At 42.4% G+C, this 25,971-nt stretch overlaps 2 protein-coding genes across 7 annotated transcripts; both read right to left on the bottom strand.

The window, feature by feature from the left end:
• Positions 1 to 225: 225 nt before the first annotated feature.
• Positions 226 to 13,293, bottom strand: LOC113029590 (ribonuclease inhibitor-like). Of its 6 annotated transcripts, none has more exons than XM_026180558.2 (7): positions 13,203 to 13,293; positions 8,996 to 9,179; positions 4,513 to 4,686; positions 3,700 to 3,876; positions 2,847 to 3,014; positions 1,854 to 2,027; positions 226 to 853 (listed from the first exon to the last, which is right to left on the bottom strand). In XM_026180558.2, the coding sequence occupies exons 2-7, from the start codon at positions 9,115 to 9,117 to the stop codon at positions 847 to 849; spliced, it is 822 nt and encodes a 273-aa protein (XP_026036343.2). In that variant the 5' UTR covers positions 9,118 to 9,179; positions 13,203 to 13,293; the 3' UTR covers positions 226 to 846. The 6 variants fall into 6 exon arrangements, with proteins under 6 accessions (XP_026036343.2, XP_026036342.2, XP_080162977.1 ...); XM_026180557.2 differs by having other exon boundaries at positions 8,996 to 9,176; positions 13,203 to 13,288; XM_080306851.1 differs by having other exon boundaries at positions 8,996 to 9,176; positions 13,012 to 13,238.
• Positions 13,294 to 14,347: 1,054 nt separating this feature from the next.
• Positions 14,348 to 20,752, bottom strand: LOC113028844 (uncharacterized). The gene is made up of 14 exons (XM_080306826.1): positions 20,597 to 20,752; positions 19,860 to 20,065; positions 19,569 to 19,712; positions 18,580 to 18,718; positions 18,005 to 18,500; positions 17,520 to 17,661; positions 17,252 to 17,395; positions 17,107 to 17,169; positions 16,811 to 16,869; positions 16,291 to 16,481; positions 15,804 to 16,204; positions 15,431 to 15,530; positions 15,046 to 15,247; positions 14,348 to 14,953 (listed from the first exon to the last, which is right to left on the bottom strand). The coding sequence occupies exons 1-14, from the start codon at positions 20,717 to 20,719 to the stop codon at positions 14,811 to 14,813; spliced, it is 2,553 nt and encodes an 850-aa protein (XP_080162952.1). The 5' UTR covers positions 20,720 to 20,752; the 3' UTR covers positions 14,348 to 14,810.
• Between the last annotated feature and the right edge of the window lie 5,219 nt (positions 20,753 to 25,971).

The following is a 25,971-nucleotide window of genomic DNA, read 5'->3' as shown; positions in this document are numbered from 1 at the left end:
GCACAGCTTCATCAGTGACACGCAGCAGACCGCAGGCTCATCACTCTCAGAAGGTTATTTAAAATTAAACAGCTTGAAACTAACTAGAAAAAAATTGTAAACACAATGAAGAGATTACCAAACTTTACACTGTTGCACCTGTTCAGTTATCATGGGCTTGGATGCTGTTTTCCAAGGCTGAATGATCAGACATGAGCTTTAATGACTGTAAAATTAATAACTGGGTCAGCACAGGATGGAATTTATTTAGATGTTGTGTAATCCACACAGGGCAAAAGTATAGAAATAGAAAATACAAACAAATGTCTCTTGCACCTTGACCACTCTCTTTATATCCGCTAACAGACAACAGGACTCTGACTGGAATATGAGGAGCAGTAGAGTTCCAGTAGAGTTAACTGTACTGAACAGAAACTAGACAGCCGGGAGTGCAGAGGCATCTATCTGTATATGTGTTTATGTTTAACCACGAAACAATCACTGAACATTTCCACGTGAAACATTTTTTACATCACAAAATATTTTTTCCCAACAATCCGGTGCAACGTGTCAGTCCAGATACACTGATGATCCTGTCAGATCCAGAGGGACACACAGGGCTGATGCTGGACTCTACATTGTGTCTGACAGTGGAGCTGTTCTCAGAGCAGTTCACTCTGCAGCACTGACAGTCATCTGCACTTCATTCCTCTGTCAGTCACTGCTGGATGAAGCTCTCCTCTCCACCTCCCAGTAACATGGCCCAGTCAGAGCGTCTCTACACACAAGCTGCTGCTGCTTCAACCTCTCTGGATCATCAGGACACAGCTGCTCCTCTCAGCACACACACCGTCCTGTTTACCATCATCACCACCTGCAGAGAGAAGGAGGAAGAGCAGAGGAGATAAACGAGTGTTTCCAGAGACTGTAAGCTCTCATGAAGCTCACACACCTGCAGTCTTTTATCATTAATTCTGTCTTTGATTTCAATCCAGCTCACAGTAGAAATAAACTGCTGAGAGACCTGAACGATTTCATGCTGTTCCACTAAACCACAGAGTTGTTGAAGAACATCCATTTTCTTTTTTTTTGGCCTGTCCCGTTTGGCTCTTTTGCATCAGAATTGTTGTCTAAAGGCAAAGAAAGATGCCCAACGGATTTACTTTACCAAACTGACCATCCCAGCCTTGCCGTAATGGTCCATTTGATTCACCTTTTATTGTTTATTTTATTTTCACTTGCTGAATACGGGACAGACTTGACTGGGGGAAAGAAGGGGAGAAAGAAAGAGGGAAAGAGAAACAGCTGAGAAGAGGGACGGGGGAGAAGGGCAAAAAACAAAAACCAACAGAATGAGCAGAGAAAAAAAATGCATATATCAATCACCTGGATCACCTGCTGAGAAAGAAAAAAGAAAGCAAGCAGAAGAGAACAAGAGTAATAGAATAAACAACATCACAATGATATATGGGAATATGACAGTAAATACTAAATATTAAACATTATTGTGCAGCACATAAGATCAACAGAACACAGTGTGCTTTGAGGTAGGAGCCAAAAAGGGTGTAGTTTGTGGGTGTGATCACCCGTGTGTACACCTGTGAGCATGGACGCGCTTGTTTTTAAAAGGTTCCTTCATGTAATGATCTGCTAGAGGGTGTGACTAATAAATACAGAGGACACTGAACATGTCAGCTTCTGATTGGCTGTTATCAATTTCTCTGTCCAATCCTGAAGCCTGTCACCGTTCTCCTCTCACAGCTTCACTGAGAAGCTGCAGCTTTACAGGAAACACTGGATCTTTGTTTCATACTGACTGTGTTTAGTACAATACTGCTGACAGCACCACCCACTCACTCCATCACTCTACTGACCTCAGTTTCTCCAGTCTGCAGTCTGGACTCTCCACCAGCTCGAACAGCCGCTTCATGTCCGATTCCTGCAGATCGTTTCCCCGTAAAATCAGCTCTCTCATAGCAGAAGAGTTGGACTTCAGCGCTGCTGCCAGATAATCACAGCTGATCTCTGACAAACCACAGCCCTCCAATCTGTATAAAGAATGAAAGTCCAACAAGACAGACTAAGTGTTGGACATGTGTTGTGGCTCCATTAGGGGAGCTTCTAAATGTGATGTGATGGCCCCTCTGGGTCTGTCAGGTCACAGGACTGAAGAGAGCTCAAACTGGGCACACAGTAGTTCCAGTCTGGACCAAAGACTCTATACTGGGACTGAGGGACTGCTTTGACTGCTCCCACTGGGACTTTTTAAAGGCTCATGTTCTCACTTAGATCATCCACACTTCAGTCAAAGGTTTGGACACACCTTCTCATTTATTGCTTGGGACCATCAATTGTGTTGTGCAGAAGTCAGGTTGGTACATAGCTGTTAGCCCTATTTGACAACTGTTAGAATTCATATTAGAACCAATCAGCTAAGTAAAAATAAAACAACAGTCCATCATTTCTTTAAGGAAAATCACTAAAACTTTGAATGTGTCCCCAAGTGCAGTCACAAAAACCATCAACCGTTAAATCACAAGGTGTGTCGTGTATTTCTACTTCTTTCTGGGGAAAATGGGGATTACATTGAAAACAGGAATTATTTTCCACAATAACCAGCCTTGGATTAGTAAATCACTGAAACATGTCCATGAGGGAGGGGACACAAACATGTTTCCGAAGAAAACAAGCGTATCAGGATGGACGAGTTAAATTTACTGTGTATTATCCAGAAATGAGAACGTTGCTCTGCTACAGTCATTGGCCTAATCCTCACTGCACATCATTTTATTATAAGCTTTCTGTTTACTGTCAGCACAGCTTTTACATCATATTCATATCACTACAAGAACAACATGGTGACTGACCTCAAAGACTCCAGCTTACAGTCTGGCCTCTCTAGGAAACCACACAGCTTTCTCACTCCTGAATCCTGTAGACTGTTCCAGCTCAGACCCAGATCTTTAAGATGGGAGGGGTTGGACTTCAGAGCGATGGCGAGAGAACTGATATCTGACAAACTGCAGTCATCCAATCTGAATGAAGAATAAAAGATGCAGGTTTATTAGACAGTGTTTTTGCCTGAAATCATTCAGTGTTTCATAATCTGTTCAGAGCTGAAGACGGTCGTTACGATGTCGATTCAATATGAGCCCAAAATAAAACTGATAAATAAAAGGCCTCCATCTTTCTACGTCATGAGCCTGGGTCTTCGACCCAGTGTTTTGTTCTGGACTCATTCTATGTCTCATGTGGAATTTTATGTTCAAGCTCTCTATTATTTAGTCTTGAGTTCAGCATGGTTCTGGCTCTCGTCCCCAGAGTGGAAGTCAGTCATGACCCCGTCTCTCTGTGTCCTGTCTCCGTGTTCCCTGTTTAGTTCTGTACAGTTTACAAGTCTTGGTCCCGGTCTCAGTGTTTGTTGCTTCCTTTTTTACTTTGTGTATCTTGTCAGTAAACGTATGAAAATACTTTTAAAAGTCCAACATTTATGGTTCATGCACTCCAAAGACGACCAGTGAGTGGGACTGGAGTCTTTGCCAGGCTGATTCTGGCCCCTGGGCCTTATGTTTAACACCCCTGGTTTAAACCTTAGAATAAAACAAACTTTAACATGAAGATCCTCATTGTGGATCAGTATAATATCAGCTTTACGTCTTCATTGTCAGGACAACTTTCACATCATATTCATGTCAGAACAAATCAAGCACGATGACTTACATCAGCGTCTCCAGTATACACAGTGAACCCTGCAGAAAACCACACAGCTGCTTCAATCCTGAATCCTGCAGGTTCATGTTGTGACTCAGGTCCAGATGTTTAAGGTGGGATGGGTTGGACTTCAGAGCTGAACCCATATCAGATACCCTGATATCTGACAACCAGCAGCGCTCCAATCTAAATAAAAAATAAAAATGGAGATAAAGTCATAATTGTGAACACATCAGTTCTTCTCTGTGTGCTGAGCTGTCAGACTTAGTGGAGTGGATTCAGGACACAGACACCCTCTGTGCTTTTACTTTTTTTTTTTTTACTCTTATTTCCTCCCCAGGTGTTGATAGCCCAGATCTTGTTCTTCCCATTCAGCGGACTCCTCAGGACTTGCCTGACCCTTTGCAGATATTTGGTGGTCAAATTCTCTGGATTATTTGGAAAGATCATTTTATTCATGTGGTCATTTTATAATAATTTAAATGTTGTTTGACAAACTCAGGACAAGCATTTATTACTGCTTTACACAGACTTTACAGAGTACAGTGGCGTTGTCTTTCCTCGTCATGAATAATCATCAGGAGTTTATGTAATACCAGTGAGGCTTCACCTGACTCCTGTGTGTTTTAGAAAATATTTGAACATTTCAATAATTCCTTTCAGTTACATCCGATGATGTGCTTGATGTTGCTCTATGTGTACCTCTGACATGTTAACCATTTACCAGAGGAGGTCATATCAGAGACGTCTCCTCCAGAAAGTATCAAACACCACAGATCTGAAATATAGAAAAACAACAACAGCTGCTGTCAGTGAACCCACCTCAGAGTCTCCAGCTGACAGTTTGGACTCTCCAGTCCAGCACACAGAAGCTTCACTGCTGAATCCTGCAGTTTGTTCAGACTCATGTCCAGCTCTGTCAGATGGGAGGGGTTGGACATCAGAGCTGAGGCCACGACTTCACAGTCAGTATCTGAGAGCCCACAACCGATCAGTCTGTGATCAGAGAAAATATGAAAGGTTTCAAGAAAGTTACATGAAAAAAGCATTTTCTTCATTTTTCTTTACAAGAGAGATTCAATTTTTTTTTTACATTTTATTGACCCAATATGCAGACATTTTTGATCTATCAGCCCCAAAATTATAGATCTTTGTTTATTTTGATTGTTAAAAAAAAAAGAAAAGAAAACGAACTGCAACTTTTTTTTGTTTAATTTATGTTTCATAATTTCTGAGCTAATCAACCATTGCCACAGATTTTACATAAAAATGCCTTTATTTAAAGAACAAAAACACATATTTAATTAAGGTATGTGACATATGAAGCTAAAATTAACAGCAATCGTCATATACTGTACATTCAAACTTTGGCCCATAACATTTTTTGATGATGATGGAGAAGAAATTATTCTAAAAATGTAATAATTTGGGAGCCACCCAGGTCTTGAAAATGAAAAATAGTGTTACACACTACAGCATCAGATTTTACTCGACATGGGTTTGAGGAATTGTTCAGTGAGCATAAATCCAGAAGCTTTCGGTGAAGTTCCAGTGTGAGGCTGACGCACGGATACATTAATGTGACATCACTTACAGTTTTAGGGAGGACTCACAGCGGCGTGTTAGTTCATGCTTTAAAGTCAGTGATGTCCCCGAATTGAAAGAAAAAAAGCAGTGTTTTTAGCAGTTTATGAAAGATCGACAAACTCTAACATAACGTGATCCAAATCATCCATGAAGTGAATTTAATCAGCTACATCTGACATCTGTGGTCATGAAGTCATTTGAGCGCCTGGTTCTCTCCTATCTCAAGACCCTCACGGCCCCCCTCCTGGACCCCCTGCAGTTTGCATATAGAGCCAACAGGTCTGTAGACGACGCCATCAACATGGCCCTACACTTCATCCTGCAGCATCTGGACTCCCCAGGAACCTACGCCAGGATCCTGTTTGTGGACTTCAGCTCTGCCTTCAACACCATCCTTCCAGACCATCTCCGAGGCAAGCTTTCCCAGATGAATGTGCCTGATCCCATCTGCCGGTGGATCACTGACTTCCTGACGGACAGGAAGCAGCATGTGAAGCTGGGAAAGAATGTCTCGGACTCCCGGACCATCAGCACCGGCTCCCCTCAGGGCTGTGTTCTTTCTCCTCTGCTCTTCTCCCTGTACACCAACTGCTGCACCTCCACCCACCAGTCTGTCAAGCTAATCAAGTTTGCAGATGACACCACCGTTATTGGACTCATCTCGGACGGGGATGAGTCTGCCTACAGGAGGGAGGTTGAACGTCTGGTGTCCTGGTGCAGCCACAACAACCTGGTGCTGAATGCCCAGAAGACAGTGGAGATTATTGTGGACTTCAGGAAGCACACAGCTCCACTCCCCCCCATCATCCTGACTGACACCCCCATCACCTCTGTGGACTCATTCCGCTTCCTGGGTACCACCATCACCCTGGACCTGAAGTGGGAGCCCACCATCACCTCCGTCATTAAGAAAGCCCAGCAGAGGATGTACTTCCTGAGGCAGCTGAAGAAATTCAACCTGCCAACACGGACGATGATGCAATTCTACACTGCAATCATCGAGTCTATCCTCACCTCCTCCATCACCGTGTGGTACGCTGGAGCCACTATCAGGGACAAACAGAGACTGCAGCGTGTTGTGCGCTCTGCTGAGAAGGTGGTTGGCTGCAGACTCCCATCTTTGCAGGACCTGTACACCTCCAGGACACTGGGGCGTGCAGCCCGGATCTCAGCTGACCCCTCTCACCCTGGACACAGTCTGTTTGACCTGCTCCCCTCAGGCAGGAGGCTCCGGTCCATTCGCACCAGAACCTCTCGCCATAAGAACAGTTTCTTCCCCTCTGCTGTTGGACACATGAACAATAACCGTATGACTGTTCCCACCACTAACACATGACCCTACGCTGTGTTCACTGCATCATTCCATGTTTGGCACTGATCACCACCTGCACTCATGCACATATCTTTCCACGTAGCACTTTTAATTCTTATTCCTACTTTTATTTTTTCATGTCTATTTAAGTGTTATTTATGACACTATGTTTGCACTGAAGCACCGCAGCAATTTCCTAATGTTGTAAACCTGCTCAACATTTGGCAATAAACCCCTTTCTGATTCTGATTTCTGATTCTACAGTCTGTAGTACCAGTCTGTACCACAAGGTGGAGAAGAGAGTCTAGAGTTTTTTTGGCTGGGGCAGTTCATGGAGCTCTCTACACTCTGTGACACCACCTGTGAGACTCAAATAAAATAAGCCAAAAGGTGAAGGCAGCTGCTCTACACCTCTGTACAAACGCAGTAGCTGTGTTACATTCATGTATGATTAAACCAGTCAACTGATTTTCCTTTTTTCTTCGAATCATTAAAATCTTCAAACAACCAGAGCAATAAAAACGGGTGATAACCAGAGGAGCTCTGTGCAGTCCTGGTCACAATGACTTATGAGTGTGGATTCATTTTATATTACCCCCTTCCCAACCCCCTGACTGTGGTTCAGGGGGTTGGGAAGCTCATCTTGTAACTGGAAGGTTGCCAGTTCGATCCCCAGCTCTGTCTGTCCCTGGGCAAGACACTTTACCCTACTGCCTGCTGGTGTTGGCCAGAGGGGCCGATGGCGCGATATGGCAGCCTCGTTTCTATCAGCCTGTCCCAGGGCAGCTGTGGCTGCCTCCACCAGTGTGTGAATGAAGGAATAGTGGAATTGTAAAGCGCTTTGAGTCTCTAGAAAAGTGCTATGTAAATGCAATCCATTATTAATATACACAAACTACACCTTTCTTGGCTGCTACCTCAAAGTGTCTGTGAAGGTTCTCAGTCATCCAGGTCATCGTAGTCAAAGGAGCTTGCAAAGAAAAGCGTCTGGACTTCTTTAAGTTACTTGAAGACGTTTCACCTCTCATCTGAGAAGCTTCTTCAGTTCTAAGGTCAAATGGTGGAGAGTCCCAGATATAAACCTAGTGGGAGTTTCCCCCCACAGAGGGACAAAAGGACCCCTGATGATCCTCTAATCGCCTGAGCCAAGGTGTGAAACTGGGTGTGGGTCCCAATCAGCCAGAGTTTCGGGTGAGCTCATTGTGAAACCTGGCCCCACCTTATCATGCGCATTCCTGAGGTCAGATGGCCCAGGATGTGAGTGGGCGTTAAGGCGTCTGGGAAGGATCTCAAAACTGGATTATAGATGGCAGACAGCTGGTGTTGTAAGCCCCGCCTCTGTTCAAAGATGGTCGCTCACAGTGGACATAGATGCTTCTTTCACTCCTCTTTCAAACCATCTGTCCTCTCTGTCCAAAATGTGAACATTGGCACCCTCGAAAGAGTGACCTTTATCCTTTAGATGCAGATGGACTGCTGAGTCTTGTCCTGTGGAGGTGGCTCTTCTGTGTTGTGCCATGCGCTTGTGAAGTGGCTGTTTGGTCTCTCCAATGTAGAGGTCTGAGCATTCCTCGCTGCACTGTACAGCAAACACCACATTGTTAAGTCTGTGTTTTGGCGTTTTATCTTTCGGGTGAACCAGTTTCTGTCTGAGCGTGTTGCTGGGTCTGAAATGCACCGGGATGTCATGCTTGGAGAAAACTCTCCTGAGTTTCTCTGATACACCGGCTACATAGGGGATGACAATGTTGTTGCGTCTGTCCTTCTTATCCTCCCTCGCTGGTGTCTGGTCTTCTTTTCTGTGCCTCTTTGCTGACTTTAAGAACGCCCATTTAGGATAGCCGCACATTTTGAGTGCTTCCTTTACATGTGTGTGTTCCTTCTTTTTCCCTTCAGGCTTAGAGGGAACATGTTCTGCCCGGTGGTGTAGCACAGCGCAGTTTCCTGGACTGCGCTGTGCACATTGAAGAGAACGGCAACCTCAACATCGAAGTTTACCGGAAGCCCACACATACGGACCAGTACCTCCTCTTTGACTCCCATCACCCTCTGGAACACAAACTTGGAGTAATCAGGACCCTACACCACCGGGCAGAACATGTTTTTCTCTCTCTCCCTCTCTTTCTTTCATTTTGTCTCCCTGTCCTATCCCCCAGTCATGTCTGTCCCGTCTGTAATGACCAAAAAATCAAATCAAATAAATACATAATAATAATAATGGTCAATCAAATGGACCCATATGGCAAGGCCATGATGATCTACTTGGTAAAATAAATCCACTTGGCATCTTTCTTGGCCTTCAGACACCAATTCTGACGGCTAAAGATCCAAACGGGACAGACAAAAAAAAAGAAAAAAAGAAACTGAAACTACTAAGGTGAATACTGTTAGCACATCTGGACCCACCGAGCCTTTTTGCAGCTCTTCACAAGTGCAATCACTCTGTGTCGTCCCTGCTCTGCTATGTTGTAGTCCTCGATGTCAAACTCATCCACGATCTCCTCCGCCTCGTCCATCATGTAGTCCATAGTTCTGCTGTTGAGAAGCACTGACGGCTTCAGCCTCAGGGATGATGTTCAGCTTTAATCTGCTGAACAGGAACAGCAAAAGATCAAAGGGAAGCACTTTCACCAGATGAACACACGAGACTCACGATTCATTTAAAGGATTTTCTGTGTGACGTCTTAATCTTCACAGAGTTGTCTTCGGAGTTATGGAGGACCAGAATGTTCAACACAGCCAAGCTCTTTTTGTGTTAGCTAAACAAAACCTAAAACCCCAAGTGCACTCACATGAGCGTCATGTCACAGGTCATGTGACTCTTCTTCTGTGACCCCTGTGAGATCTGCTTGCTCCAGTCAGAGAGATTATCAGACAGTAATAAAATGGTGATAAAAATCTATTAAAAACTATAAAATATAACCGCAAAATCCTAATCTGCACATACTACGAGATTAATGCTGCAGGAAATTGTGCAAATTGCCGGTTATTTCTAAGGAGATGGCTGCACAACTTTAAAGTGGCTCCATTTAAGCATTACAGCTTCCTGTCCCACGGCACACTGACGCTGTGTCCATGTAGGATGGAGGTGACTTCTACAGGGACAAACACACAGCTCCATCCTAGAGTGAACACAGACAAGTCTGAGAAGAAAACAGCAGCTTCAGCTTCGACCTGACACATTTTACATCCCAGTTTGATTTGCTTTAGAAACGTCTCGAGATTATTCACCAAACGGTTTGTTAGAGCACAGAGAAAGTCCTGGATTTAAACAGTAACAAGAGCCCAATATATCCCTGAGGATTAAATTACAGACAGCTGTGTTAACAGCAGAGCTCCAACACTATCAGAAACTTCTGCTTTTTAATTTATCAAGAATGTTCACATGACAAACAACAGACTCATTACACTGGGGAGAAATCACGTCTGTAAGCTAATAAGCTGCTGTCAGTTCAAAGGGAAATTTATGAAGACAAAGTCACAACTATCTGAACATTTTTTAAAATACTCCAATTATTGCATAATAAATGAATTATTAAGAGACTTAAAGCCTTAATAATGAATTTATTAATAACCTCAGACCATTTTAAAAAAGGACTCAATTTAAAAACTTGTTCCTCCAAATAAAGTCTGAAACCCGTCTGTTTGTGCAGGGTGGAAGGAGGACACTGTGGGCGCGCTGCAGCCAAACTGCACACACCTGCAGATGGACTACAAACAGGTCATTCTGCATTACTGAGGCTGTAATGAAGTGACATGAGATCAGGTCCTCATATTTCCTCACAGACAGACCGAACGGATGCAAACTGAACTGTGTGAGCTGAGTTTTTATATTCAAATCAGCTTCACACAAAGAAACAAGCTGATTAGAAACAGTTTTTGTTCAGTGTTCAGCTGCAGCTTTAACAGCCTGTGGAACATATCAGCTTTGGCATGATGAAAACTGGCTGTTAACGTGACCTGTGTCAGGTATCATTGATGTTGACGCTTCATCAGTCAAACAATCTGGATCCTTCAGACCAAAGAAACAATGAAATGTGGGAGAGAAAAACAGGAAGAAACATCCACCAGGACCAGGCTCAGGGAGGCAGTTATTGGCTGGTTCTGAGGGATTTTCTAAACGCGCAAATCAGTCCGTGCATGATTGCATCGCCCCGCCCATCAAAAAGTCACCTGCGCGAACAGATCACCTGTCGTCGGTTTCTGGACTGAGTAACGTCGCCCAACCGTAGTCTGTATACTAGTTTAAAAGTCTTTCTAAAAGTGCAGTGTTGTTGTCCTTCCTGCTCCTGTCACAGACGACATGTTTCATGTCAAAGACACTTTCAAACTGCAGGATTTATCGAAGTAGGGTTGCCAACTCCCTGAAAGATAAATAAGGGACACCTCGTGGCCAGGGCCGGGCGACCCAGTTGTCTTCACCCTTCCCAGTGTGGTAGCTCTTTTTTTTTGTGTGTGAAATTATTTTTTAACCATTTGACTTGAATTTGATTTAAGCAGATGCATATTCTTTGTGATATGACCATATGGGAAACAAATGATCATTTAGCCATTTATTTTTAGCTCAAAATGACAACATTAACACAGTAAAACAGGTCTCCTTCTTAAACAGAAGCCTGTCATGCTTAACTTTTGAGAATATAAGTAAATCTTTCTTTAAAAGAACTCTGTCCTGCTTAACTTAAAATTATATAAATTAATAGAAAGCAATAGAACAAAAATATTCTTGTAACAGTGCACATTTAGTGCATTTAGTACAATTGGCTCCAGTTGAGGTATTATTTCAGCTTTTCTAATGCTAATCAGCTGCTCCTGTTTGTAAACCCGCTTGTTCCCATGATTACGCATCTTAACTCATCATCATTATTCATCTATGTATTACTTTTATGTATTAGTCATCAATTTGTTGTAATCATCCATCCTTGCAGTTGTTTATTACACAAAATAAATTATCACACTTCTGGCCACATAGCGCTGATATTCACTGCACATGCCCATATTAACCTTAACCAGAGGGTTTAAAAAACAAACCAGTGTTTACATACCATATCTGCTTCTGCCGTGGCCTGGTGGACAACAAATTGGTTAAGGGTTCCCCGAGCTGTCACGCCCCTCATGTTCTTCATGTGCCCACCACTAGAAGCATGCCTATGGAAAAAGTGCGCCGGCACACAGTGCAGTGCGCTTTATAGGTGTTATCGTGCACTTTCCCAGCCAGGTGTTTCCCTTTTCCCAGTCCTCCTATTTTTCTTTCTCTGAGGGGAACAAACATTGCTGCTCTAATGCTGGGCTCACACTGTGCGATTTTAGGCCCATTTTGAGCCGATTTTTGAGTCGTGCGACCGATTTGGTGATCGGCCCGATTTTGGCCTTCATCGTGCATCGTGTAGTATACGTGGGGTAACGAGAAGCGATTAACACCTCGCGACCAGCTCCCGATCATCAATCGCTCGTGAGGGTGTCACCACAGCCGCTCACACTGCTCATGCGCAAACACGTAAACGTCGGTGAAAAAGACGCAGCAGCACAGCTGTGCAGCGTGTGATCTGGACACAAGCGATGGAGGCACAACTTGTAGAACTTTGGCTCATCCGAGCCTTTTCGATGTGGCATCACAAAATTATCACGACCACAACAACCGTGAAAATAGTTGGATTTACATGCTGCTCAATCACAGCTGCCTGATCATGTTTTTCATTAGCAATTTAGCAAAGTTGATGGTGGTGTGCGTGTCTGTGTGAGTGAAAGACAGAGAGAGAGAGCGACAGATTATCTGTTATAACCTTCATGTTATGGAGGCACAGTGTGAGCACTCAGGTCGCATCAGAGCATCGGGCCGTATAGTGTGAGACCTGCATCGTGACCTATGAACTTCTAACCCCTGCGAGTCAATCGTGCAGTTTGAGCAGGAGCTGAATAACGTGACTGAAAAAATTGCACAGTGTCTGCTCAGCTTTAGGTTTACTGTCGTCCGAGACTTGCACCGCAGTGTCGGCGTTTGTTCCCCTGTTGGCCATGCTTCTTGTTGTGGTCAACTGTTGTCTTCCGGTATTTTCTCTGTAAGCGACCTTTCCTCGACCAATGAGATGAGCGGTAATCTGAATTGTCATAAGTGTGCTGTCAGCTCATTGGTCACAAAGCAGGAGAGGGGCTGGGAATGATGTTTTCAAACAAAGTGTTAATTCCATTAACATTTATAGACTACTTTTGATTCTCACTGTATTACGGGACAAAGTGCGTCCCTTATCAGCTCAATACGGGACGTGTACTTTTGTTTCTAAATACGGGACGATTCCGTCTTTTAAGGGACGGTTGGCAACCCTAGCCGGACACTGTTAGTGGTTCAGGATGAGGGACACACCTGACACATGTTTCACACGTTACAGCCAACGTGTTATTCACAGCGGTTCCGTTAAACGCACATTTAACAGCAGCGCCTACAGCGTCGCATGGATGACGAACCCGGAAGTGAAACAGCGCAGACAGTTTTCTTTGAGCTGGCTTTGAGTCACTGATCACAGAGTTCACCGTGACTGTCCTTCTCCCCTCTGCAGTCCACAGACACGCACACACTCCGACAGCAAAGCTACAACCACGCTGTGCCAACACTCACCCGCCTCCACCTCCAGCGCACCACCAACTCTGCTCCTTCCGCCTTCCTGTGCTTGTGTAATCACGTGATCAGAATCGCCCCTCCCTTCTCCAAACTCAGTAAATCAGGAGTGTGTGTCTGTGTGTGTGTGTATGTCACTGATATTCAGCGTGTACAGTTTATGAAAACAGTCGCTTGGGTTATTGAACGATCTGCACGGACAGCAGCTGTTCAGGAGTCACGCGGGGCGGGAGACACTGTGACGTTTCACAGGTGAGCTCTTCACCTGCAGGTCTTTGTCTGGAGCGAGCTTTCTGTGTGGCTCCTTCTTGCCGCTGCTCCCCGAGACTAACGGCTGTTCCAATTCATTTTCATCTCAGTTCTTCAGTTTTGTTTTGTTTTAAATGTCATTCAAAATTTGAAGATTAGGATTGTGAGCTTTTCCTCGGTTGAACAAGGACAAATCCAAGAAATAAAAAATGTTCCTGAAGAAAACTGAACGTTTGATGGCAAATATGAGGAGAGAACCTCTCAAAACACAGAAAGTTAAAGGTTGAAATCGATTTCCAGAATAAAGATGAAGGTGGTGTCTGACCGATGTGCGCTGAGGTTCAGGAACAACGCTGACATTAACCAGGCACAATAAATGTTTCAGTTGGTTGTCATTCAGCACATTTATGTTTTACATCATTCAGTGAAATACTCTCTTTTTTCTTCAGGCCGACTGCACGCCTGCGACAGCACGCTGCACGATTTAAGTTTGGCTGTTTCCTTCATAAATACCAGCAGGGCTCAAATAGAAATGTGTTTTATTTGAACGCAACCTTCAACTTTTTGTTTTTATTGCACGCAGAAAATTGTAGTTTTCTCTGCAGCAGCCCATTGATTTCATAAATGCAGCACACTGTACTTTTTAACACACATGCAGTGTTTTCCTCATTTTACATGTCAGGGCGGGAGCCACAAAAAACGGCTTCTTGAGCATTTCAGGTTGCCTGGTAACCAGCTGATGAAGAGCACTGATTAGCACTTTATTGCCGATTCACGTGTGAACATACAGGCTAATGAAATGCAGTGGCTGATGCAACACTTTAACTGAGGAAAGGAGCTTCTCAGGCATTTGAAAGCACAGCAGAGAATGAAAGAAAAGCACTAACACGTGAGAGCGCCTTTAATGATTTTTATTGAAGAAAAGTTCATAATAACCGCTTTAATGTTGGTCTCAAATTTACTCAAATGTGCATAGAAATGATTATAGAGGAGCACACATCAACAGTAACACTTTCTGTGAATCACACTCTAACATATAAAAAGAAAAGCTGCTGTAAAGCTGCACGACTGAACAACAATCCAAAGATTCATCTTTCAAAGTCTGTTTTATGTCTGTTTTCTCTTAAAGCTGGCAAACACAAACACAGCTGTAACAGCTGGGACTGTGCCCTACATCATAAAGCTAATTGAGGTGACTGTTGTTGTGAGTTCACGCTACACAAATGAAGCTGAATTATAAAGAATTAAATTCATGATTGATTTAAACATGAGCAGATACACAAACACCGAAACTCTGACAGCAAAATGAGGTTCATTGAAAAGTAATGCAGGAACTGGTATTCTGATTACACTGCTGTCTTAATTTTCACTCGAGGCCAAACGCTGGTATTTGACCTTTGACATTTTGGCCCTGTACAGGAGCACTCCACAGATCATGGCAACAGCAGCAAGAAGACATCCAGCGATGAAGACCAGGTTCAGGTTCAGGTTCAGGTTGTTCCCTGAAGACCACAATAGAACCTCAGCATTGTTCACACTTTAGTGAAAGTCAAACAAAGAAGCTAATGTTAAGAAGCACTTTGTGTTTCCATACCTGCACTCATGCTGGTGTCTGCTGACCTCTTCAAACGCAGAGGACCCTGGGAAACGAAGTGCGCTGCAGTCTGGATGGCAGAGTCCCTCTTTCGGCGGTGGGAGTGGTGGTGATTGTTTGATGTGGAGTTGATGCATCCCTGTGAGCACCTGCTGTTGGGATTCCCTGCTTCACACATCATTACTGAACAGCTGATGTATACCTGAGTGAAACAGGACACACTGTCAGTATATCAGCAGACGTACAGTTGCCCCCTCTAGTGGAACAAGAGCAGAGCTGCAGTCAAACCTTTGCTTCTCCGTCCCAGCCAAGGAGAAAACACAAATTGGGCATATTTATTAGTGCTTTTAGAAATTGTAGCTTCTAGATATCTACAGTTCTTTACCTGATCGTGCAAACCGATGAACTTGAAGGCCTCGATGCAGAATCTAAACTGTCTCTTGTTGTCGGTCTCATGGATCATCACAGTTGGGTCCACGGGGCACCTAATCAGAGCCGAGCACAAAGACGACACAGCTGCTGTAACTCCATGTCTTACAATCAAAGCTGCTACAGAAGCAGAGACATCACAGGGTTTCTACAGCATTTCAGAATCAAAGAAAAGAGAAAACTTTGGTAAAACTCTGGTTTTCCTTCTTTTCTTTTATATATTGATCCAATGGTGGGTTTTTGTATCAAACTTGGCCAAATGATCAAATGTTGAGGTAACTGATGTGCCGTAAATAATATACACTTCACTTTCTTCAGCACATGCGTACCCGTCTTCAATGATGGAGTAGGTTGGCTGGGAATTGGGGTTGTCGTACGGTGAGGCTCTGCAGGACTCCACAAACATCTCGGTGTCGTTGACTATGGAGGACGCATCTATCTCCATGTAAATCTTCTGCCCTACGTCGTACTCCAGAGGGTACGAACTGGGATCAATGATGCTTCTGAACTGGTTGTTGGGGTAAAACTCAAACTGGTAGGTGAACGTGCCGAAGCCTTTATCAAACACTTCCACCATCGTCCTGTGTGCTGTGAAGCCCAGTGACACGTTCCCCTTTTTGGGGTACTGACAGTAGAACTCTACTTCCAGGTTATGTTTCCTGGTGATCAGAGCTCCGCTGTCATCCACTGTGGTGATTTCATTCTTGAAAATGAGATGTTCCTCGTCCTCCTGCAGAGTCAAACATCACTCTGTCAGTCCTCGTTCTGGTATCTAAACCAACAACAACAGAATAGATACAAAGGAGCTCTGGTTACCTCGATCTGAGTGCCACAAGCATTGAGAGGGATGACGCCGATGATGTGAGTGCTGTTGGAGTATCTCTCCAGGCTGCAGAGGGTGTTGCTGGGCTCACTGAGACGCAGGTGATCCTCACGGAGTCCACGGAGGGACGATTTCTCCACCTCGACTCTCATTTCAGACTCAGTGCAGATCACGTTGGTTTTAACTGAAACAAGTTAAAAACATATAAAATATGTTATGATGTAAAAAAACATACAGACTTAGAATTTACCTTATGATACCCATTCAAAGGACTCTTCATTAAGCTAAACCTAATGCAATCCAACACAACAGATTTAAAGATTTACAATTTCAGTTTATTTTAATGTTGCCAGAAATATGTCAAAATCCTCCAACTCCAATTGTCAAAAAGTTATAAAACTATAAAACGAATTCAGTGAAGAAAATAGAAAATATGTCACATATTTGAACACACACAGCACCTTATAAAATAAAATGCACACATTTTGGTATCAAAGACAACTTTAGACTCACTTTCCTCTGTTCCAACTTTCAAGATGACACACCTCATCTCGGACTGATAGACGCCGGACCTGAAGAGACAGAACAATGATAAGTTGACTTAATGTGTGACTTAAATAATTTTCCTTTTTATTATTTCTTCAAATACTCTTGAAATTGTAAAGCTTAAGGTCAAATGAGGAGAGCTTCATTTTATAATTTGTTCATAGTGGCATTATTTATTCCAAAAGCACATTTATTTAAACTTCTCACACCTAGACAGAAAATCCATTTTTTTAAAGCACTAAAAACAACAAAAAGTCACTTACTGTGAAGTCGGGGTGCCGTGGTTATGAGAGTGGGTATTGCCTGGAAAACTGGTCACTGCTGACCTGAAAAACCCACAAAGAGTCCAATCATGACTTTGCTCTCCCAAACTATTTCTGTGTTTAAAGGAATGAAACCGAGGCTAACCCTGTCGCCGATTCAACAGCAAAGCACACTGGGAAATAATCTCCCAGATCGCTGGAGAACGGCGTCCACCGAAGCACAAACTCATTATGTGTGGTTCTGTGCTTGGTCATATTCATTGGCCCGCTCATGATGATATCTTGTATTCTGTAAGAAAACCACAGAAGGAAGCAAGGATTAGCTCATTAATGCTGAGCTGAGCTTTCCTGCTGAAGTGATAATAATGTTTCGCTGCCATCAGGCCTCCTTAATCAAGCTTTGTCTCACTCACGCTGCATATGAAGCCTGTGCTTTGATTCTGATCTCCACCTCTTTGTTGACCTCTGCATGAATGCGCTGTCCGTGTGCAGGTGTTGGGTGCACAAACTGGGGCAAGTATAGTCCCTCCTGGCATGAAGGAGCAGGTGGATCCACTGGAGTACAGTTAGAGTAGTAACAAATAAGCATCCATTACCAAACAGGAAGGAGCAGCTGTCTGCATAGCAAAAGTTTAAGGCTTTAAACAAACACGTGAAGTGGAGTTTGGTTCTTGGGCTGCTGAAGAATTCAGTGCAAACAGGTAAAATGAATATTAAGTTTTTAAGATAAACTGTGGGTCACATGAGTAAATAGGTCTGCTGCAATCAGCTGTTTCTACCACAGTTACCACTGTCTTCATGTGCAGAGTCATGAAAGCAGCAACATGCTGAGAACGGAGCACAGCGGAGTGTGCTGCATCATCACATCATCAAACACTGAGACAACAATGGGCCTTACCAAGGAAAGAGAACTGCAACGGTAGTTTACTGAGGGGAGGAGAGGTCGCCTGCAGCGGTCTGCCCGTAGTCCACCACCATGGTGTGGTAGTGCGGGCTGTTGTAGTTGTAGTGTGCGCAGCTGTAGTTGTAGTGGGCGCAGCTGTAGTTGTAGTAGGAGCGACTGTAGTTGTCCACCACCACCATGATGTGGTAGTGGGGGCTGTTGTAGTTGTAGTGGGAGCGGCTGTTGTAGTTGTAGTGGGCGCAGCTGTAGTTGTAGTAGGAGCGGCTGTAGTTGTCCACCACCACCATGATGTGGTAGTGGGGGGGTATGTAGTTGTTGGATACATGGCGGCAGATCGTTTCCTTCTTGCAGACAGAGGAGACCTGGAGGACTGGGATCCATCGGAGTATCTCAGACTGATGTGTCCTTGTGGGAAATCCTCCACCACCAACTCAAATGAATTCACTAACGGGTCAGCATTAGTGTATTGGTAATGTAACGTGCAGGAGTCCTGACAGTGGGACATTTTGGAGTTAAAAGGGAAAAACCACAAGTGAGTTATTGTACAGTGCATTAGAACATCAGCTAACCTGGTGTAAGTGGAAGCCTGAATGTTGGGTGCAGCCGTAGCACTCTGCACTTCCTGGATTTCCATATCTGCATCTGACTTTGTCTCCATCAGGATCAAAGGACATCAGCTTGTATGTCCGTGGGCAGTTTTCAGGAACTCTTTAATAAACACATTAGCAAAGTCTCTCTCAGTGTCTCACACAGTAACATGAACCATTCACTGGTATGATTATCTTGTATAGAAAATTGATCAAAAAGGTAAAAAGAAAAATATGTTTAATGACAGAGCTGAAGGAAAAATAGACTTAAAAATAAATCTAAATGAAAGAAGTAATTATACAGCAACTGGTAGAGTTCTCACTGTAAATTAAATTAACCCTTTACAAGTGCTTTTTAAATGACTGTAACTCCGACGTCGTTTACGCTAGAGGGAAAATGCAACGGTTTCAGTCCAATCACAAGTAAAAATTGATGACGCACGAGCAGAGAGGTGGGTGTGGAGAAGCAGCAACGCCCCCAATAAGGCCTGGAGATTTACAAAACTGAGTGGCCCGGCTCAAAAACGTTTTGCACATATTTTAAATGTGTGCAAAACGTGCTATGCTAAATATCATATTTAGCATTGTTGATATTGAAAATCGATGTTGTGTTACATTTTGTTAAATATGCGTTTACAGTTAACTATAAATCTGAAAAAACAAAGTTCGTTTTTAATTTTTTATACTGTTGTTCCGTTGTCATAACGATACAATAATGTAAAATGATAAGGTTGTTCTGAAAAGGGGGCAAAAGCATTCACTTATAGATTTCACAGCCAAAATTACCAAATAAGTCCTGGCTGCTTAAATGATGCTTGGTCAGTAAGTATAATCTTTTAATTTGACTGCTGGTTGATAAAAACAAATGAGCGTGTTGTTTCCCTTTTTGAGAGAAGCAGGTTTTGCTGACATTTTGAAATTCAGATTTCAGTTCAGAGGCTAATAGTTTAAATCAGTTTCAGGAAGCTTACCTGAGGAAAGGTAGGATGGCAACTTCTGGTGCTCTGTTTGGTTTTCCAGTGTCGGATCTTTCTCCCAAATCCACAAGAGTGTTCAAGTACCATGAATGGCCCCAGTAAGAGGTACGTGTGGGGATCCAGCAGCAGCTGGCTGCCCTGGTTTGTTTGGAAATAACGAAGTAAGTCACTAAACAGGAAGTTATATAATGAATAAGATGACTTCAACTCAGTAACTGTAACCAATAGTCACACATAATAAAGCACATCAACAACATCTTCATACTTTAAATGAAAAATGCTCACCGCATTTCAAAAGGTCTGTTGCTCTGGACGACCCGCGTGGTGACGGTTTCAGTTTCACACCATTGTCTGTTATAGAGTGGAGCACTGGTGCTGCTGTCCAGTGTGCCTCTCTGACTTGTGGAGGTGTAGCCACAGTATCCACTGGAACAATACCAGTAGAGGGAGTAGTAACATCCATCATAGGTGTCCCTGTCCCGAATTTGAACCTATAGCAAATATCATATAATCAACTCAGTCAGATTCTCACCAGTTATTTCAGTTTTACTCCACGTTATCAGTATGAAGAAGGTTCTGTATCTGTGTTTGATCATGTGATCACAATTTTAACACAATCAATAACAAATGTAGGTCATGGAAGCCACGTCTGCAGCCATTGATTAGTCAAGGCACTCTGGATTTAGAGGTGAAGAAAGTGAAACACAATAATAATCATCTTCATCATCATCATAATTATTATTATTATTGTGTTTTTCATAATATTTTCATTGATGAACATTTATTAGTTGTTCTCAATAGTTTAAAAAAATAAAGTTTAGTATTTGTTTAAACTTTAATAAAAGACAAAGTGTTTAAAAATGCATGCATAAGTTAAGAAGCAAAAATTAAGGAATTCAAGGAAAAGGCTGAAAAGTGAAAGTTTATTCTATCAGAATAATCAGACCTGCCACAGTCGGGACAACAGCTTCACTTATTATCTGTCATTAACATTAAGTACAGTTAAACGTTGTGTATCTCACATTAAAAGAGCCATCAGGGTTTCTTCCTTTGTAGGTGTAGGTCGTGGTTCCCCCAAAGTAATGAGAAGCAGACACCAGTGAGACCAGGAGCAGCTGAAGCAGGAGCATCAGTGTGGACGCCATGATCCTCCAAACCCAACTCTGTCTCCAGAGATGCTGCTCACATCCACCTGCAGCATCTTTATATACGAAGCAGGGCACAGTCCTGCCAAGTCTAGTGGCATGCACGCTATGTGAGAGAACAATAGGAGCTGCAAAACTGGTCTGAGCAGGAAAACACACCTGTTTAAAAAAATATATATACTGTAAATGAGTAAATGAAACCTAACTTATCTGATTCCTGGCACACAGACCGTGTTATTGTTATCCTGTAAACACAGGGTTACGCCTGAAAACCAGTTTAATCCACGTGATAGTTTCTACTTTGATTCTTTTAAAGACAGTTTTAAAATCTGACAGTACTTCAATTCAATTCAATTCAATTCAATTTTATTTATATAGCGCCAAATCACAACAAAAGTCGCCTCATAGATACAGAGAAAAACCCAACAATCATATGACCCCCTATGAGCAGCACTTTGGCGACAGTGGGAAGGAAAAACTCCCTTTTAACAGGAAGAAACCTCCAGCAGAACCAGGCTCAGGGAGGGGCGGGGCCATCTGCTGCGACCGGTTGGGGTGAGAGAAGGAAGACAGGATAAAGACATGCTGTGGAAGAGAGACAGAGGTTAATAACAGATATGATTCAATGCAGAGAGGTCTGTTAACACATAGTGAGTGAGAAAGGTGACTGGAAAGGAAAAACTCAATGCATCATGGGAATCCACGGCAGCCTACGTCTATTGCAGCATAACTAAGGGAGGATTCAGGGTCACCTGGTCCAGCCCTAACTATATGTTTTAGCAAAAAGGAAAGTTTGAAGCCTAATCTTAAAAGTAGAGATAGTGTCTGTCTCCTGAATCCAAACTGGAAGCTGGTTCCACAGAAGAGGGGCCTGAAAACTGAAGGCTCTGCCTCCCATTCTACTTTTAAATACTCTAGGAACAACAAGTAGGCCTGCAGAGCGAGAGCCAAGTGCTCTAATAGGGTGATATGGTACAGGAGAAATCTGCTCTCTCTTTCTAGTCCCTGTCAGGACTCTTGCTGCAGCATTTTGGATTAGCTGAAGGCTTTTCAGCGAGTTTTTAGGACTTCCTGATAATAATGAATTACAGTCGTCCAGCCTGGAAGTAATAAATGCATGAACTAGTTTTTCAGCGTCACTCTGAGACAGGATATTTCTAACTTTAGAGATGTTGCACAAATGGAAGAAAGCAGTCTTACATATTTGTTTAATATGTGCATTGAAGGACATGTCCTGGTCAAAAATGACTCCAAGGTTCCTCACAGCGTTACTGGAGGCCAAGGTAATGCCATCCAGAGTAAGAATCTGCTTAGATACCATATTTCTAAGATTTTCAGGGCCGAGTACAATAACCTCAGTTTGATCTGAATTAAGAAGCAGAAAGTTAGCGGCCATCCAGGTCTTTATGTCTTTAGGACATTCCTGCAGTTTAACTCATTGGTGTGTGTTATCTGGCTTCATGGACAGATAGAGCTGGGTGTCATCTGCATAGCAGTGTAAATGTATGCTATGTCTTCTAATGATGCTGCCTAAGGGAAGCATGTATAATGTAAACAGAATTGGTCCTAGCACTGAACCCTGTGGAACTCCATAATTAACCTCAGTGTGTGAAGAGGACTCTCCATTTACATGCACAAACTGGAGTCTATTAGATAGATATGATACAAACCACTGCAGTGCAGTACCTGTAATACCTACAGCATGTTCTAATCGCTCTAATAGGATATTATGGTCGACAGTATCGAACGCTGCACTGAGGTCTAGCAGGACAAGCACAGAGATGAGTCCACTGTCAGAGGCCATAAGAAGATCATTTGTAACCTTCACTAAAGCTGTTTCTGTGCTGTGCTGAGCTCTGAAACCTGACTGAAACTCTTCAAATAAACCTCTGCAGATGATCTGTTAGCTGTTTGACAACTACTCTTTCAAGGATGTTTGATATAAAGGAAGGTTGGAGATTGGCCTATAATTAGCTAAGACTGCTGGGTCTAGAGATGCTTTTTGAGCAAAGGTTTAACTACAGCCAGCTTGAAGGCCTGTGGTACATAGCTGATTATTAGAGATAGGTTGATCATATTTAAGATCGAAGAATTAATTAATGGCAGGACTTCTTTGAGCAGTTTTGTAGGAATGGGGTCTAAAAGACACGTTGATGGTTTGGAGGAAGTAATTATTGAAGTTAACTCAGAAAGATCAATTGGAGAAAAAGAGTCTAACTTAACATCAATGGTACTAAGAGTAGCTGTAGATAATATTACATCTGTGGGATGATTATTGGTATTTTTTTCTCTAATGATAAAAATTTTATTTCTGAAGAAGTTCATGAAGTCATTACTAGTTAACGTTAAAGGGATTGTTGGCTCAAAAGAGCTCTGACTGTTTGTCAGCCTGGCTACAGTGCTGAAGAGAAACCTGGGGTTGTTCTTATTTTCTTCAATCAGTGATGAATAGTAAGATGTTCTGGCTTTGCGGAGGGCTTTCTTATAAAGCAGCAAACTATTTCTCCAGGCTAAATGATGATCCTCTAAATTTGTGACACGCCATTTCCTCTCCAGCTTACGAGTCATCTGCTTTAGGCTACGTGTTTGAGAATTATACCACGGAGTCAGGTACTTCTGATTAGAGACCTTAGTTTTCACAGGAGCTACAGTATCCAGAGTCGTACGTAGTGAGGAGGTGAAATTATTAACAAGATAATCGACCTCTGTTGGAGTAGCGTTCAGATAGCTGCTCTGCTCTGTGTTGGTACAGGGCATTGGAGATGATAACAGTGGGTGGATTATATTCTTAAACTTAGTTACAGCGCTTTCAGAAAGACATCTACTTTGATAAAGTCTACTCTCCACCGCTGTGTAATCAATTATTGTAAATGTAAATGTTATCAGGAAATGATCAGACAGGAGAGGGTTTTCAGGAAACACTGTTAAATGTTCAGTTTCTATGCCATATGTTAACACAAGATCTAGAGTGTGATTAAAGTGGTGGGTGGGTTCTTTTACATTTTGAGAGAAACCAATTGAGTCTAATAACAGATTAAATGCCATGTTGAGGCTGTCATTTTTAGCATCTACATGGATGTTAAAAGCACCCACAATAATTATTTTATCTGAGCTCAGAACTAAATCAGATAAAAAGTCTGAGAAATCAGACAGAAACTCTGTGTAAGGCCCAGGTGGACGATAGATGATAACAAGTAAGACTGGTTTCTGAGTTTCACAGCTGGGGTGGACGAGGCTAAGCATCAGGCTTTCAAATGAATTAAAAGTCTGTCTGGGTCTTTGGTTGATTAACAGGCTGGTGTGAAAAATTGCTGCCACACCGCCCCCTCGGCCTGTGCTTCGAGGTTTCTGGTAGTTAGAATGACTCGGGGGTGTTGATTCATTGAAACTAACATAATCATCCTGCTGCAACCAGGTTTCTGTAAGGCAGAGTAAATCGATTTGTTGATCAATTATTAAGTCATGTACTAACAGAGACTTGGAGGAGAGAGACCTAATATTTAATAATCCACATTTCACTGTTTTACTCTTTGGTTCAGATGTGGATACTGTATTGTTCTTTCTTTGTGATTGTTTATGTTTAAGTTGTTTGTTGCTGGTTTTTAGTTTGTTTTTTGTCTTTTTGGAAGCTGACACAGTCTCTATGGAGATGGGTTTTTGGGGGGGTAGCAAATTCACGTACTTAAATTCACATAAACAGTACATGTTTACAACAAAGAATTATATTTAGATTCTGTCAAATCACACATATAACTGCAAGCCTGCATTTCATTCGTAACACTTCTTTCAAGAAAAAGTTGAAAAGTTCACTTTCAGAATTTTCTCACATCACACCAGGTTTTAGTGCAGCACAAATACATGTATTTTTACATTACAGACTCACATCAATGGAGTGTGAGGATAATAAATCAGCTATTCTGATTTATATTTTCCTTTTCAGAGCATGTCCAGAGTGGGTTCGCTCTTTTTTTCATTTTAATTTAGAGTTTTGTCTCATTCTTTGGTTTCTTTTACATAAATAAACGAGAGAACAAAGAACAATAACCCCAGAATTAAACTGACACTACATAATTCAATAGTAATAGGTGCAGTATTTTGGCTCAGTTATTAGCGCTGCAGAGGCCTTCTGTGTAGTTTGGATGTTCTCCATGTGCTTGAAAATGTAAAGCTAAAGACATGTGCGTTCTCAGACATTTAATAATTTGGTTTGATCAGTCAAATGGCCTTCAGGTAAACAACACGGCTCTTTTTTTGCAACTCTTTCGATCACACAATGCTCTGTGCAAACAAAGCAGAGGTATTTTGCTTTTTGTTTGCAGTTGCACTGCATAGTTTTAGTTTCATTTTTCAATCATATGCATACATGTAGAACAGTTTAAAATCAGATGATCAAAATACAGGGTGGCGCACAGCCCAGCTTCTAAACAAAGAGGGAACAGGGTCTTAATGTAAAAAGAAATGATAAAATTAGCAAATAAAAGAAACACCTGCTGGAATATTTAATAATTAATATTTAAGATGCCTTAGAAAGTGTTTTAATGTTTGGTTTAAGTTAGTACATTAATACATTAATAACCTTTAATGCTGGGACCAAAAATGAATGCGAACAGAGGCTCTGCCCAGTTTAATTTTCTCAGCTTGTCCTGTCCACTGCCTTCATGCGGGAGCTGTCTAGGCTTCTCACTTTTACCTGCTCCATGTCTCCATCCATTCTCTTACTTCACCCACTTCATTATTCATCATTCATGGTTTGCCAGCAAATTCTTATAACCGTTGGACCGTCTCAGTTCCACACAGCATGTTCAAGTGCCACCCACAGCAAAGGTCACACACTGCATCTGGTTTTCCTTCCAGTCTGAGCTACTTCCTGTTCCTCTGCCTAGGTCGTATACTAACTGTACCATCACATACAGGGATATGAAGCCTGCCTGAGCACTGGCCGGTGTTGATACAGCTTTTTTTTTATTGTGTCACAGTACATATTCTTATATTTTTAGATGACAGGATTTCATGTGTATCAAACTCACATTATTGCAGTGTGAGGATAATAGTCAGAGTTATTCTGATTTGCATTTTCATGGGTTCTTAAAAACTGTTAAACTGTTTGCTCTTTTGTTTTACAATTTTAAATTAAATGTTTTACATTTAGAGTTTGGTCTCTGAATTTTTGTGTCTTTCACATAGATACACAACAGAATAAAGAATCAGCGAGTCCAGATGGACAATGACCTCAGGATAAAACACTGTGCTTT

The sequence above is a fragment of the Astatotilapia calliptera genome, chromosome 9 (genome assembly GCF_964374335.1).
Source record: "Astatotilapia calliptera chromosome 9, fAstCal68.1, whole genome shotgun sequence".
Lineage (NCBI taxonomy): Eukaryota > Metazoa > Chordata > Actinopteri > Cichliformes > Cichlidae > Astatotilapia > Astatotilapia calliptera.
Note: the sequence above shows the minus strand (reverse complement) of the source record. Positions and strands in the feature narration are given on the sequence as shown.